We start from the raw sequence: 13,469 nt of genomic DNA on the forward strand, positions 1-13,469 counted from the left end.
TAATTGTTTCCCCCCTCCTCTTCATCTAGTGTTGTGGCAACCGCACCGTTTTGTTTTCAGCAGCAGGATACAGGTTATAACGGAGCTCTGCTTAGAGACAAAAGACCACAGGATTATTTCCATCTCTCCTGATGATGTGTTGTGTCTACAGGTGAAACTGGAAGAAGCGTTGACGCTGGCCACGGATTTCCACAACTCTCTTCAGGACTTCATCAACTGGCTGACCCAAGCCGAGCAGACGCTGAACATGGTTTCCCCGGCCTCCCTCATACTGGACACCATCATGTTTCAGATAGATGAGCATAAGGTAATGTTTGTATGGAGAGGAGGGTGACGCAGCCTCTGAAGTCAATGATGACATAAAACTTTTTTTTTATGTTTGTGGTTGATTGCTGTTACTGTTGTTGCTAAGTAGAAGCGTGTCGGTGCAGCTACATGCTTTAATCCATCTGCTGTGAAAAAGTATAAATGATGCCAGTGTCATAACACAAAATAGCAGTTTTTGTTTACTAATTCACCATTCGGCTTTGCAATCCAGCCAACATTGACTTAATGACTCCATCTGTTTGGTCATTCAGAACGAAGCTCATCAAGCACATCAGTCACATGAATTACATTACCTCTGCTGTCAATTAAAAAGCCTGTACTCCCTTTTGATGTTATAACACCTGACCCAAAATGCCTCTCTCCTCTCTGCACTGTGCAGATGTTTGTGACAGAGGTGAACTCCCACAGGGAGCAGATCATTGAACTGGACAAGACAGGAACACATTTGAAGTACTTCAGCCAGAAACAGGATGTGGTCCTGATCAAGAACCTGCTGCTCAGCGTGCAAGGCCGCTGGGAGAAGCTGGTGCAGCGGTCTGTTGAGCGAGGTCGTTTGCTGGATGACGCCAGGAAGAGGGCCAAACAGGTTTGAAGGCTTTGTTTCACTGCTGTGAGGACATTTTATTATCATTGGAAAGCTCTGGAAATAGTATATTAAGCCTGTTTCGTCTTCTGTCTGCAGTTTATTATAGCCACTTCATTAGTATTAGGACTCAGCCATAAATATATATATTTTTAAAATGCTTTGTTTGTTTCTTTATCCTTCGTTAGTTCCATGAAACGTGGAATAAACTGATGGAGTGGTTGGACGACTCTGAGAAGGCTCTGGACTCAGAAGTGGAAATTGCCAACGATCCAGACAAAATCAAGACGCAGCTGGCGCAGCACAAGGTGACTGAGCATCGTCTTATCGCATTTCACTGCGGAAAGAATGATCGTTAAAATGACCAGGGGCCTTTGAGAGCAGTGTTTCATTCATTTAACAGAAACAACATCTGCATCCAAAACCTTTTTTATTTAAGTCAGAATATTGAGACAGCTGTTTAATTGCCATGTTCAATGTGTGATGTATGAGCGTTGGAAGCAGACGAATCCAACAGCAAAAGGTATTGATGGGAATTACAGTCTCAACAGAATACATTAGTCGTGCATTTGCTTGCGTTACAGACTACACAGTCCCATCTTGTTGTTTCTGCAGCGTTATGTGCGGGTACTGTGCTAATCCTATCATAATCCCTGAATGGACCAAATGTATTAGGAGCCACTGTGTTTGGATACTTTTAATCTCTGTGGAGCAGTGGCTCTTGAGATTTGACCCCTTTTTTGTTCTCTCACAGAAAACGGTCTTCTTAATCACAAAACACAGACACATGGATTAGGATACTATCTGACATGCCAACAGTAGCAGGAAAAAACATCTCACTGTAGCCCTGTGCGTCTAAAGATACAGACTTAAAACAGTCTACTAAATGCGACTATTGTGTGCTCGTTCATTATCTTAATGAAGCGTAACTTCTTTATTGTGTGGAGGTTGGAGCTTTTTGATGACAGTGTTTCTCACACACAGGAGTTCCAAAAAGCTGTGGGCAGCAAACACTCAGTGTATGACACCACCACTCGAACAGGACGGGCCCTGAAAGACAAGACCTCCCTTCGGGATGATAACCAGAAGCTGGACGACATGCTGAGTGAACTGAGGGACAAATGGGACACTGTTTGCGGCAAGTCAGTTGAAAGGTAAGGATACATCTTTGCCCGTTTGTCAGTGTATTCTACCCCGTCAACTACTAATCACACTGTATGCGGTGAGATTCTCCATTCACTGTCAATGATTTGTGTTCTCCTGCAGACAAAACAAGCTTGAGGAGGCCCTGTTGTTCTCCGGCCAGTTTACAGACGCTCTCCAGGCTCTCATTGACTGGCTGTACAGAGTGGAACCTCAGCTGGCTGACGACCAGCCCGTACACGGAGACATAGATCTGGTTCTCAACCTGATAGACAACCACAAGGTAGGAAACCAGACCACATCACAGCATGACACAAAGCTTTGTTGAACTGCTCGTTGAACACTGGTTAAAAAATGTCCTTAGTGGCGGCATCAAAAGCCAATTTCAAAAGCATGAACGTTTCACTGCTGTATTAACACCACCCTTTTCTTTTCATCACTAATTGTTGCTCATCACAATAGTAACAAAGGACTCTTGAACCACACTAGGGTTGGGCTATAAATCCAAGCAACAGAAAGGGCTAGCATTGTGGTACTTTTCCATTGAGAGTCCCTGTTCTGAAGTTTACAGTCCAGCAAAGATGTAAAAATGCTGTTACACAAATCTTAAACTAGTGAGTATGTTGTTTGTGTCGCTGCAGGTTTTCCAGAAGGAGTTGGGAAAGAGGACAGTAAGCGTTCAGGCCCTCAAACGCTCAGCCAAGGAGCTGATCGAGAGCAGTCACGATGACTCGTCGTGGGTCAAAGCCCAGATGCAGGAGCTGAGCACTCGCTGGGAGACAGTGTGCAACCTCTCGGTGTCCAAACAGGCCCGGCTGGAGCAGGCCCTGTGTCAGGTACTGTGTCAGCCCCATACAGTCATCAGATAGAAGGTAAACTGACTCTAGGAGCCTGACTGATCTGTTTCCTCTGGCTGCAGGCTGAGGAGTTTCACTCCACGGTTCATATCCTGCTGGAGTGGCTGGCTGAGGCAGAGCAGAGTCTGCGGTTCCATGGCAGCCTGCCTGACGATGAGGAGGCTCTGCAGACGCTTATCGAACAACACAAGGCAAGCATTGCAAATATTTATAATGTTTTATCTTAAGTAAAATGTGAAGTATATATTTCACATTTAGACAGTTTTGTCTGTTTAAATAATGAAATGTAACATGCTGGCATCTTTTTTTGTCTTTTACTTGAGTTAACAGTTATTAGCATGTCTGCAAGGAGATGCCAACTCATCTTTCGTTTTATTTTATCTTTGCTGAAGAAAATCCAGTTGAAAATCTAATCTCGTTCCCATTTGCTACCCTGAAGGAGTTCATGAAGAAACTGGAGGAAAAGCGAGCGGCTCTAAATAAAGCAACCAGTATGGGAGAGGCTATTCTGGTCATCTGCCATCCAGACTCTATCACAACCATCAAACACTGGAACACCATCATTAAAGCCCGGCTTGAAGAGGTCAGTTCACAGCTGCATGCATGCCTTTCATACCTACGTATAGCTATGACAGAGCACAATTACACAATTTGGATACGATTTTAAGCACACATCCCTAAATTCACGTTTTGTGGTGGCATGTGTGTGCATCATCACACAACATCAATAGCTTAGTCTCTGTGTAGTATGAGTAACGTGTGTAATGTTACTGTTACAGGTGCAGGCTTGGGCCAGGCAGCACCAGCAGCGACTGGCCACAGCCCTCACTGAGCTGTTGGCCACTCAGGACCTGCTGGAGAATCTGCTGACCTGGCTGCAGTGGGCTGAGACCAACCTCAACGATAAGGACAAAGAGCAGCTGCCGCAGGAGCTCGAAGAGGTCAAAGGCCTCATAGCAGAACACCAGGTAAAAACAATTATTTAAATCGTTTGATTTTATGAATTTATGTTTATAGAAGTTGGCAGTAAGTGTACATGAATCACATTGGAAGCATTGTTGCTTTTTCCCTGCAGGCATTCATGGAGGAAATGACCAGGAAGCAACCAGATGTTGACAAAATCACCAAGACACACAAAAGGAAGGCTGCTGTGGAGCCCCCAATCCACTCTCACATCCCTGTGCTCGACAAAGGAAGAACTGGAAGTATGTATCCCATTAATACCCCTCACAGAGCGTGACCTGAGCCATCTGGCCCGGTGTTAAGTCACTGCAGGGTGACGCGACATCCTCATTTTGTTCATTGTAGCACCTGGAATGATGTCATTGCTAATCTAGTCCTCCTGATTACATGGTGAGAGTACACTCACTGGTTTTTGTCTTTCACCTGCAGGAAAACGTTCTCCCACACAGACGATGTATGCGTCAGCAACACAACCTCCCATTGAAACCAAGAACCCGCGGGTTAACCTGCTAGTCACCAAGTGGCAGCACGTGTGGCTGCTGGCTTTGGACAGACGGAGGAAGCTCAATGATGCCTTGGACAGACTCGAGGAGGTAATCAAGCACTCAGGTTTTACACACGCCTGCTCTCAGTATGACTACAAGCACTCTTTTTCTGCAGATCTGTGCTCATATGACCCTCTATGTTTCTGTGCAGTTGAAGGAATTTGCCAACTTTGACTTTGATGTGTGGCGGAAGCGCTACATGCGCTGGATGAACCATAAAAAGTCTCGTGTCATGGACTTTTTCCGCCGCATTGACAAAGATCAAGATGGCAAGGTGACCCGGCAGGAGTTCATAGAGGGCATCCTCTCCTCCAGTAAGTGTCATTCAACATACAAACAGCATGTACCACAGCCAGCAAAATGCTCATTTTGTACCACTTCAATGGCTCTTCAATAGAATTCCCCACCAGTCGCCTGGAGATGAGCGCTGTGGCCGACATATTTGACAGAGACGGTGACGGCTACATTGACTACTATGAGTTTGTGGCAGCTCTCCATCCCAACAAGGATGCTTACAAACCGCTAACAGATGCGGACAAGATTGAAGATGAGGTGATATGAACTCTCATGCCCAGAATTTCTAAATTTAAATCTAGAGACACATTTAGGGAATTGTGTTTCAATGAAATCTTCTCTGTTTGTAGGTTACGAGACAAGTGGCAAAATGCAAATGTACAAAACGATTCCAAGTGGAGCAAATTGGTGCCAACAAATACCGGGTAAGCGGACTTGAATCACACATTTCATGAAGAGCAATTGTTTCAACAAATACAAGCCATGCCATGATTGTGAAATGTTTTAAATACTAGCAGCTCAATATTACGGAAAGGTAAGTGCTGCAAAAAGTGTCAATAAAAGACAATATATGGTAAAAAATCTAACCGTTCCATATTTTCTATTGTTCCTCACATCACCAGTTCTACCTTGGAAACCAGGTACATATGAAAGGCCTCTTCTGTTTTTACCCCTCTCTTCTGTGCCTTATCGAGCCTTTTTCATTTACCATGTTTGCTTTTCAATTAACACTCTCTGCCTAGATTCCTGGCTGATGTTTACAGACTGAAACTCAGAAGTAGAAATAACGATCTATGGCCGTCGGATTTAATCCATAAGAAACCTCTGGCCTAAGATGTGTTTTCAGTCTAATATAAATTGTTATTTAAAGTCAGTCATGGAAGAAGAATTAAATGTGTTTAAGTTTTATGTAATTCTTGCATTTAGATTATTCTGATGTTTTTGTTTTGTTATAAAATAAGACAATCCAGGTGAAACATAGTCTAGTATACATCTGCTTTTGAGTTTCAGAAAATACAATATTACAAGTCAAAACCATTTCAGCCCATATGTTTTATTAGTCCATGGGCATACATTCATCTGCTGGGCAGCGTGAAAAATAATGCTTTCTGTGTGCTTGCCTTTGGCTTTTCATGGGAATGATTTATCTCAACATTGGCTGACATACTTTTGTGTTTCTGACACTGTTTTATTCATTTACTTTCATAGTTGGTGATTTTAATGAATACTTTGCTTTTTGCTTTTTTGACCTAATGAGTTAACATGTCTCTACAAATTGCATGTTGCAGTTTAAAATCCATTACTGAAATGTGTTCAAATGCCACATGCTTCCTGTAGCTTGTTTGGATTAAGATGAATAATGGGAGTTGCTAGTAAGAGGGGATAGGGGCATTAGTGTTGTATGAACTAGTTTGTATTGATGTGTCACACAACAATGAATTGAAATAATTCTTTTGACAGTTTGGTCTGGTTCACTGCTTACATGACTCCTTAATCGGCGATGAGACAATAGCAAACAGAGAAAGTCAAAATCTTACCCCCCACCTACACGTTGCCGTTTTGGAAAGCTGTATTCTGGTAAATGGTTATTCTTAAGATGTTTCTTGTGCCTCTTTTTCCTCCAGATCATCATCACATTTAATGTATTTGATCACTTAAATCACCAGTGGCATTCAATCATTATAATAATCATACAAGATTTTGTTTTACCAGTTGAAGAGACATCATAAGATAATAGGCACTTAGCGGAAGGCTCATCATTGTTTGCTCATGTCTGCGTGTCACACTGTGGTGAATTAGACGGGAATGATTTGAACCATCCCTCATGTTGTTACTCGGTGTGTCATTGGAGCTAGCTGCATTGGATCTGCATCAGTGTCAATGCATCCTGAGCATTTGAGTCGTTGTCGTTAGACAGTGCAACAAAGTGCTGGATTGCAGGAGATTGCTGCTTGTCCGCTTGATTCATGATGTGGAATTGTTTGTTTTTTTGACAGAAAGCATGCGGCTGTGATTGTCCTGTGTGAATTATGTCTTCATGCTAATCCTCATGGTCATATCCAACTGGCTGACTTCTGTCCATCACCTCATGAACCTTGAACCATTCACATCCATAACATGCTTATTGTTCTTATGTTTGGTATCTGTGGTTGGTATGATGAAGGCTAATTGTTATACTCTAGTGCCTTCTGGTGGTAAAATAATGTGCCTTCAGTTAATGCTTTTTTCACAGGCTCAACCTGCAGTGGTGGAAGCAAAATGAAGCTAGATGCTGTCGGAATAAAGTCAGACATCACAACCAGAAACCACACATTAGCTGAAATTATTCAAATGAAAAAAAAGGTCCACTGCTATATCAACACGTTTTTGTAACTGCTGTAAATACTGTGCAGCATACAGGACTTCACGTTCAGTTTGCTATAAACTGTAACAGATATAAATGTAGAGCCTGACTGATACTGCGGTTCTAGGGCTGATTCTGCTCTTTCAGAGTAACAATGATTCAATTATTTGACCGTGAAATATCTGTGTCTAAAATGTTGAAGTCCAATTAGCTTTACAAAAACTATGTGATGACGATAAATGAGTCAAATGACTGTACGTATGAGTAAATGTTAGGTATGACAAAATAAAACAATCAATTTTGCATGAACTCATGTAGAATTAATGGACTCGTGTAGTAATTTACTAACGATACATTTTAATCACACAACCACCAGCGCACCGTACTAGAAGAAAACCAGTTGGATTGACCGTTGTGTAATTTGTGTCTTTGAGAATGAAGCTGAATATATATATATATATTTTGTGTCATAATCCTGTGAATCTGTGCAACATGAAAAGGAAATCAGAGCTGAAGTGGACAAAAGACATCTTTGATGGCTGTTTGATTTTCGCATGGACAATTTTGATTTAAGTTTAAATTCCCAAAACAAAGATTATTGGAATAAATGTGATTCTCCAAACCAGTCTGGTTTCCAGTGTTGCACAGCTTTCCGCCTGCAGTGAGTGTTCATACAAAGGTCATACAAAGGTTTTCACACGTCCCCTCTCTGTTTTCCTTCCCCCCCCGCTGTAGTTTGGAGACTCTCAGCAGCTTCGCTTAGTACGCATTTTACGCAGCACTGTGATGGTGCGGGTTGGAGGAGGCTGGATGGCTCTGGATGAGTTCCTGGTGAAGAACGACCCCTGTAGAGGTAAGATCAAAAGTTCACCACAACAAGTCACAATGCAGGAATAATAGAGGAAATACTGAAAAGTGCACACATCCAGTTGTGTAGAATAACTAGAACATTGCAACAGCTGGAGTGAAATAACACGGCACTGTTGGCAGATTTTTTCGTTTTATTATGGAATTAGTTTTATTGTTATTTTTAGCAAAGTCAAGGTACAATTACTGATCCCCGCCTGTAGACCAGCATGAGACAATCCTCTGTGTTAACGTCTGGTGAAAACGCTCTCTGTACTCTGCTTGTTTCTGCTGTCTTCTGTATTAATGATCAACTTCTGTATTTCCTGCTAAACCTTCCTCCTGCTGAACGTGATATCATTTCTTCTAGTTCATCACCACGGAAGCAAAATGTTGCGCTCGGAATCAAACTCTTCAATTACTCAGTCTCCTATAGGTTGGCAAATCTCAAACTACCTCACCTTGCTCCATGAACCCACCTGTGGTATGTGTGTCTGCACATCCGAGTGTGTGCTGCTTGTGTTGGTGTGCCATAGCTGTGTGTGAGCGCTCATCGTGAATGGCATCCTCATGCACCGGCTTCACTCTCAATCAACTGTCATTCAGCTCCGGCTGGTTTTCATGCATGCAGTTGTTTTGTGTGAGTCACATCACCCGATGTCACTTTCTCTAAGGCAATATTTTGGGACTTGAAGCGCCAAATGAGCCTTTTTTGTATCCGTTAGCATGCGACTGTTCTCAGCCGAGCTTCTTTTGCAGTTTTCAGGTTTGCTTGACAATCAAACAAACGAAACCCAATGAGAGGTTCTGGAGATGCTTAGCCGAATATATCACCCGTAAATATAAAACTGAATTAATGTCGTCATTGGGGAAAATTATAAAGTTGTCTCTATATAACACACACACACACACACACACACACACAACAAAACTGAAACAGTATTCATAGCACTGTTTACTTTGTTTGACAGTGTGTCTTAGTGATTAAATCTGCATGTCAGCCAGTTGGTTTTTTGACACATCTGGTGTGAGGTCTGTTTGGTTTCACTGTGTGTAGATTATGTTATTCTTGGTTTTGTAATTCTCTTCATTTGGGCCGTTTGGGTGTGGGAGTGTTTGTGCTCACTTTGATTTGTTTGAATCTGTTCACCGTTTGTTTAGCAGTCCAAGCAAACCAAAAAAGCATTGCTGGTTGAGAAACAAAGTTGATTCCACTACTGTTGCAGCAGTATGGATGAGATGTGACACAGCATGAGTCTTGTGTTTTCATTGTTTATTCAGTATTTGAATCTTTTATTTGTATTCACTTGAAATATTCTGATTAATTTAAAACACATTATGGTAACACTTTATCTATTTCCCTAATAAGTTTTTTTTAGAAGTTGCCTGGAAATAATTATGTAATGTGGTGCTAAAAGAAAACAGCTGTTGGAAATTGCATACTTAAGTACTGCACACTACATACTCGGTATGTATTTATTTACCGTATTTTCCGCACTATAAAGCGCACCGGATTATAAGGCGCACCTTCAATGAATGGCCTATTTTAGAACTGTTTTTATATATAGGGCGCACCGGATTATAAGGCGCATAGAATAGAATAGCGTCGTAAGCGTGTCTCTTGAAAGGTGCCATTTTGGGGTCTTTATACACACAAGTGGTGTTGGACTAGGAGTAAGCACAGTACCGGTGTTTACCGCGGTGCGGCTTTGTAGTTTACCAGTCGTACTGAAACATTTTGACAGAGCGCCGTGTACAACCAGTATGGATCAACCAATTAACCAATTGATCCATATATAAGGCGCTCCGGATTACAAGGCGCACTGTTGTTTTTTGAGAAAATTAAAGGCTTTTAAGTGCGCCTTATAGTGCGGAAAATACGGTACTAATGAGTAGTAGGTTAGTATGTGGTTTCAAACCAATTCATTCTTATTAATTCCTAGTGTAGCCTACAAAGACTATTAGTTGCCAAAATGCCATTTTTTGAAATTTCTCCATAGCCAAGAATACAATACAAAACAAAAAATATGAATATATGAAATATGATGATAAATGAATAATCAGTTATTTAAAGGAAAATTCTCTTTTACCCATAATTGATACCAAACTACATATTTATTCATGGAAAATTAGGGACTTAAAGTGGAAAGTAAATTGTTAACCCACATCATCATCAACACAAAATGACTAATAAAAGTAATCCCAGCAGTTGTATTTATTTAATATGGCTCATTTGGACTGTCATTTCTTAGCTAAAGGCAGGACCAACTTGGAGCTGCGAGAGAAGTTCATGCTCCCGGAGGGAACCACTCAGGTGATGGCGAGCTTCCGTTACAGAGGCCGAAGATCTCGGCCGTCATCCAGAGCAGCTTCTCCCAACAGATCCACCTCCAGTCAGAGCTGTGCAGTCCCATCGAACCCCGCGGTGACCAGCACACCCAAGGTAAGAGGCTCTACTCTGCCGTGAGAGCCAGTTACCTCGTTGTCTGTCCCTCTGTGGATTGATCACTCCCCGTCACGCTTTTCCTCTTATTTATATATGCCATATTTCATTTACATTCCAATTTTTTGATCACGTTCTTGTTCATTTTTTGTGTTTCTTCCATCTAGTCTTTCTGGCAGTTTTTGATTTGTGAATCCATATCTGTGTTTTTTTGATTTGCCATTGTTTCCCAGACTCCCCAACACATTGTCCGCAATTATGATAAGCCCTGGCTTACAAACAGCAAACCCTCCACTCCTCTTAAATCATCAGACTCCTTTGGGAGCCAAGGTTCATCCTCAGAGGTATAGTCATATAGTCATTTACACCACATGATGTGGGCCGCTTCAGATTTATGACCCAACTGAAATCTGCTGCACAACTATCAAAATACATTCATCACCGGTAAGGCTAGATAGAGTACCTAGTTTGTAAAAGGTGTATTTGTTAGAGGTACATATTTCTGATTTCCAATTTTAATCTGCAGTGGAAAACCAAAATGTGTTAAGAGACTTTAGTTGGGTCTATAAACTCTAACTCCTTTGATTACTAATCTTTCCTTCTTGCTTGACAAACATGTCTGTCTCATTTTATTTCCACTATAATATGAACAACTTTATATGTGATTTATGCATGTGTGATTGTGTAATGACTTTCTAACTACAGGTTTATACCTTAATTCAAAGACTAACTGCTAACTGAAATTCCTACATTGTTGCAAAAATAAGGTTTTTGGAACTAACTCAACAACTTACTTTCTGGTACAACTATTTATGCACGTAACAAATACTGTTTTCTCAAACGGTGTCATTATTCTGTGCAGTTTACTTCCATTGATTACAAATCAAAGTAATTAATGTTCTGTTTTTTGCAGAGTACTCCAGTTCAAGGCAGCAAATTACGTCTTCCTGGGTACTTGTCAGGTAAAGGATTTCAGTCTGGTGAGGAGGGAACCTTGATCAGCACTGCCGTACTGAAAGCTCGGACACAGATGATAGGTGGTGAGTAGAGAGCAACTAGTGACTCTTTTCATCACATCTTGAAGAAAGTTAATTTTTCTCTGTTGGAGCAGACTCTTAGCTCCTTCAACAGGTAATGGAAACAATGTTGACGTTGCAATAACCTTTTCAGGTGTCTAAAGGAGGGATTTCTAGTTTATAGAAAATGATTGGTGAAGCATCTGAGGTGTCTGGTTCAATTCCCGGCTTCTCCAATCCAATGTCGATGTGTCCTTGGGCAAGACACTTAACCCCAAATTGTGTGTGGATGGGTGTGAATGTTAGTGAGTCTGATGGGCAGGTGGCACCTTGCATGTTAGCCCCTGCCATCAGTGTATGAATAGGTGAATGACATGTAGTGTACAAGGGGTTTGAGTGGTCCTAGGACTAGAAAGGCGCTATGCGAGAACAAGTCCATTTTTCATTTATAAAAAAGGCTACAGATGTAATGATAGTGGCTGCAAATGAATGTCTTACTTTACCTAGAAGGCAACACATTCGCCTCTGACAGCTAGTATTGATTTTTTAATAGCTAGCTTGTTGGCAAACCTAAAACAAAACTGAAATTAAAAGCAGCCACAATAAATTGAGTATGTATTGATACTAAAAGATGCTTATCGATATGTATTTGTCAATATTTGTTTGGATGTAACAATGTGCTGCCAAACTGCCAGTTGGCAAAACACTGATGCCTCTATTGATCAGGCTCATTCTTAGTGGTTTGTTAATTATTGTCCTTTTATCTTTCTAGAGCCAAGGAAAAATTCGAGCCGACCTGGCAGTAAAGCAGGAAGCAGAGGGAGTAGTCGCAGAGGAAGTGACGCCTCCGACTTTGACATCTCAGACATCCAGTCCGTGTGCTCAGACGTTTCTGAAACAGTCGGGGAGTCGACCCGCACGACGCCGCGTTCTACGTCCCGTCAACGCGGAGGAAAACCCTCCAAGATCCCCACTCCTCAGAGAAGAGCCACTCCCACAAGCAAACTGGCCAAGGCATCCAAGCGATAGTCAGTGGCCTTGAAAACAAACAACCCAGGAGCTAGTTGCACCCTAAACACGTAACGGACACTGGAGACATCTAACTTAAAAGACTACAAATGTGTTGAGTGTTATTTAAATCATTGCGAAGATGTAAAATATTCTGTTGAGAGGCAATATGGTTTAATATTATGTGAGAATGAAATGTTAATGGCCTTGTGCATTTGTTTTTAACGTATTTAATTTTTTGTGAAATATTTCAAAGTGTTTTTATTGTATTTTATTTTATTCTATTGATGCAAAACCTGTAGAGGTTTGACGAACACTAGAAAACCGGGGAATGTTGTACGGTTAGCTAACATTTCTAAAAACACTAATGAAGGGCAAGACGCGGGATATAGCGCTCTGAGAGTTACTGAATGTACTGTGATTTATGTTTGCTGATGTTTGGAGTAGATGGTGCATCATGGTACCATTCGAGGCACTGCAATTATCTATTTAAGTGATATGATATACTGCCAACATGCATTTAAAGGGCAATGCAATATACTACAATAAACCCCAGTAAGCACTGCAGAAACCTTTGAAAAATACTATTTAAGGCAAGTAGCAGAAACACCGTAATCACATAGCTTTTAAGTCCTGTTTGTTTGTTGTCAGCTGCAGTCCCTGTTTCATTTGATCACGTCACAGCAGTGTGTGCTTGAAGGGGTGACACTCCATGTAGACATTCTCTTGTGCATCCATGTCAATGTATGGTTAATTTCGGTAGAGCTGAAATTGTCACTGTAACATTACTTTGTAATAAACCTGCTTGCAGAAAGCCACCAGAGGCTAATGTGGACCACAGAATCCTCTCTGCTTTGAGTTTTAGCTCATTTTATTAGCCGTGCTAGCAGTAGTCTGTTGGTTGGGGGGTAATAATAGCAAAGGCATGTCATTATTCTCATGCGGGCAATACTATTGTTTTTGATAGTATGATGTGTTTGATATGTCTATTATCCTTGTTTATATTTGGAAACTAATCTATCTATCTATACATGTATGAATATCTGTATGAGTATGAATATACATGCATATATATTCATATATATATATATATATATCTT

At 41.2% G+C, this 13,469-nt stretch overlaps 1 protein-coding gene across 2 annotated transcripts in view; it reads left to right on the top strand.

The window, feature by feature from the left end:
- Nucleotides 1-13,212, top strand: part of dst (dystonin) — a 97,067-nt gene extending 83,855 nt beyond the window's left edge. The window contains exons 83-104 of one of the 2 annotated variants that reach the window (XM_076076549.1): nucleotides 152-307; nucleotides 707-913; nucleotides 1,099-1,218; nucleotides 1,895-2,064; nucleotides 2,177-2,336; nucleotides 2,695-2,889; nucleotides 2,973-3,101; nucleotides 3,350-3,493; nucleotides 3,690-3,878; nucleotides 3,986-4,115; nucleotides 4,303-4,466; nucleotides 4,570-4,732; nucleotides 4,816-4,970; nucleotides 5,063-5,137; nucleotides 5,336-5,353; nucleotides 6,174-6,290; nucleotides 7,792-7,909; nucleotides 8,273-8,386; nucleotides 10,155-10,345; nucleotides 10,579-10,689; nucleotides 11,259-11,385; nucleotides 12,134-13,212. In XM_076076549.1, the coding sequence (XP_075932664.1) occupies nucleotides 152-307; nucleotides 707-913; nucleotides 1,099-1,218; nucleotides 1,895-2,064; nucleotides 2,177-2,336; nucleotides 2,695-2,889; nucleotides 2,973-3,101; nucleotides 3,350-3,493; nucleotides 3,690-3,878; nucleotides 3,986-4,115; nucleotides 4,303-4,466; nucleotides 4,570-4,732; nucleotides 4,816-4,970; nucleotides 5,063-5,137; nucleotides 5,336-5,353; nucleotides 6,174-6,290; nucleotides 7,792-7,909; nucleotides 8,273-8,386; nucleotides 10,155-10,345; nucleotides 10,579-10,689; nucleotides 11,259-11,385; nucleotides 12,134-12,390 (3,210 nt within the window). In that variant the 3' untranslated portion in view covers nucleotides 12,391-13,212. The remainder of the gene's footprint in view (nucleotides 1-151; nucleotides 308-706; nucleotides 914-1,098; nucleotides 1,219-1,894; nucleotides 2,065-2,176; nucleotides 2,337-2,694; nucleotides 2,890-2,972; nucleotides 3,102-3,349; nucleotides 3,494-3,689; nucleotides 3,879-3,985; nucleotides 4,116-4,302; nucleotides 4,467-4,569; nucleotides 4,733-4,815; nucleotides 4,971-5,062; nucleotides 5,138-5,335; nucleotides 5,354-6,173; nucleotides 6,291-7,791; nucleotides 7,910-8,272; nucleotides 8,387-10,154; nucleotides 10,346-10,578; nucleotides 10,690-11,258; nucleotides 11,386-12,133) is intronic. The other variant, XM_076076548.1, reaches the window with a different exon arrangement.
- The last annotated feature ends 257 nt before the right edge of the window (nucleotides 13,213-13,469 follow it).

Source organism: Anarhichas minor, unplaced genomic scaffold, assembly GCF_050575085.1.
Source record: "Anarhichas minor isolate MPS153535 unplaced genomic scaffold, ASM5057508v1 ptg000058l, whole genome shotgun sequence".
Classification (NCBI taxonomy): domain Eukaryota; kingdom Metazoa; phylum Chordata; class Actinopteri; order Perciformes; family Anarhichadidae; genus Anarhichas; species Anarhichas minor.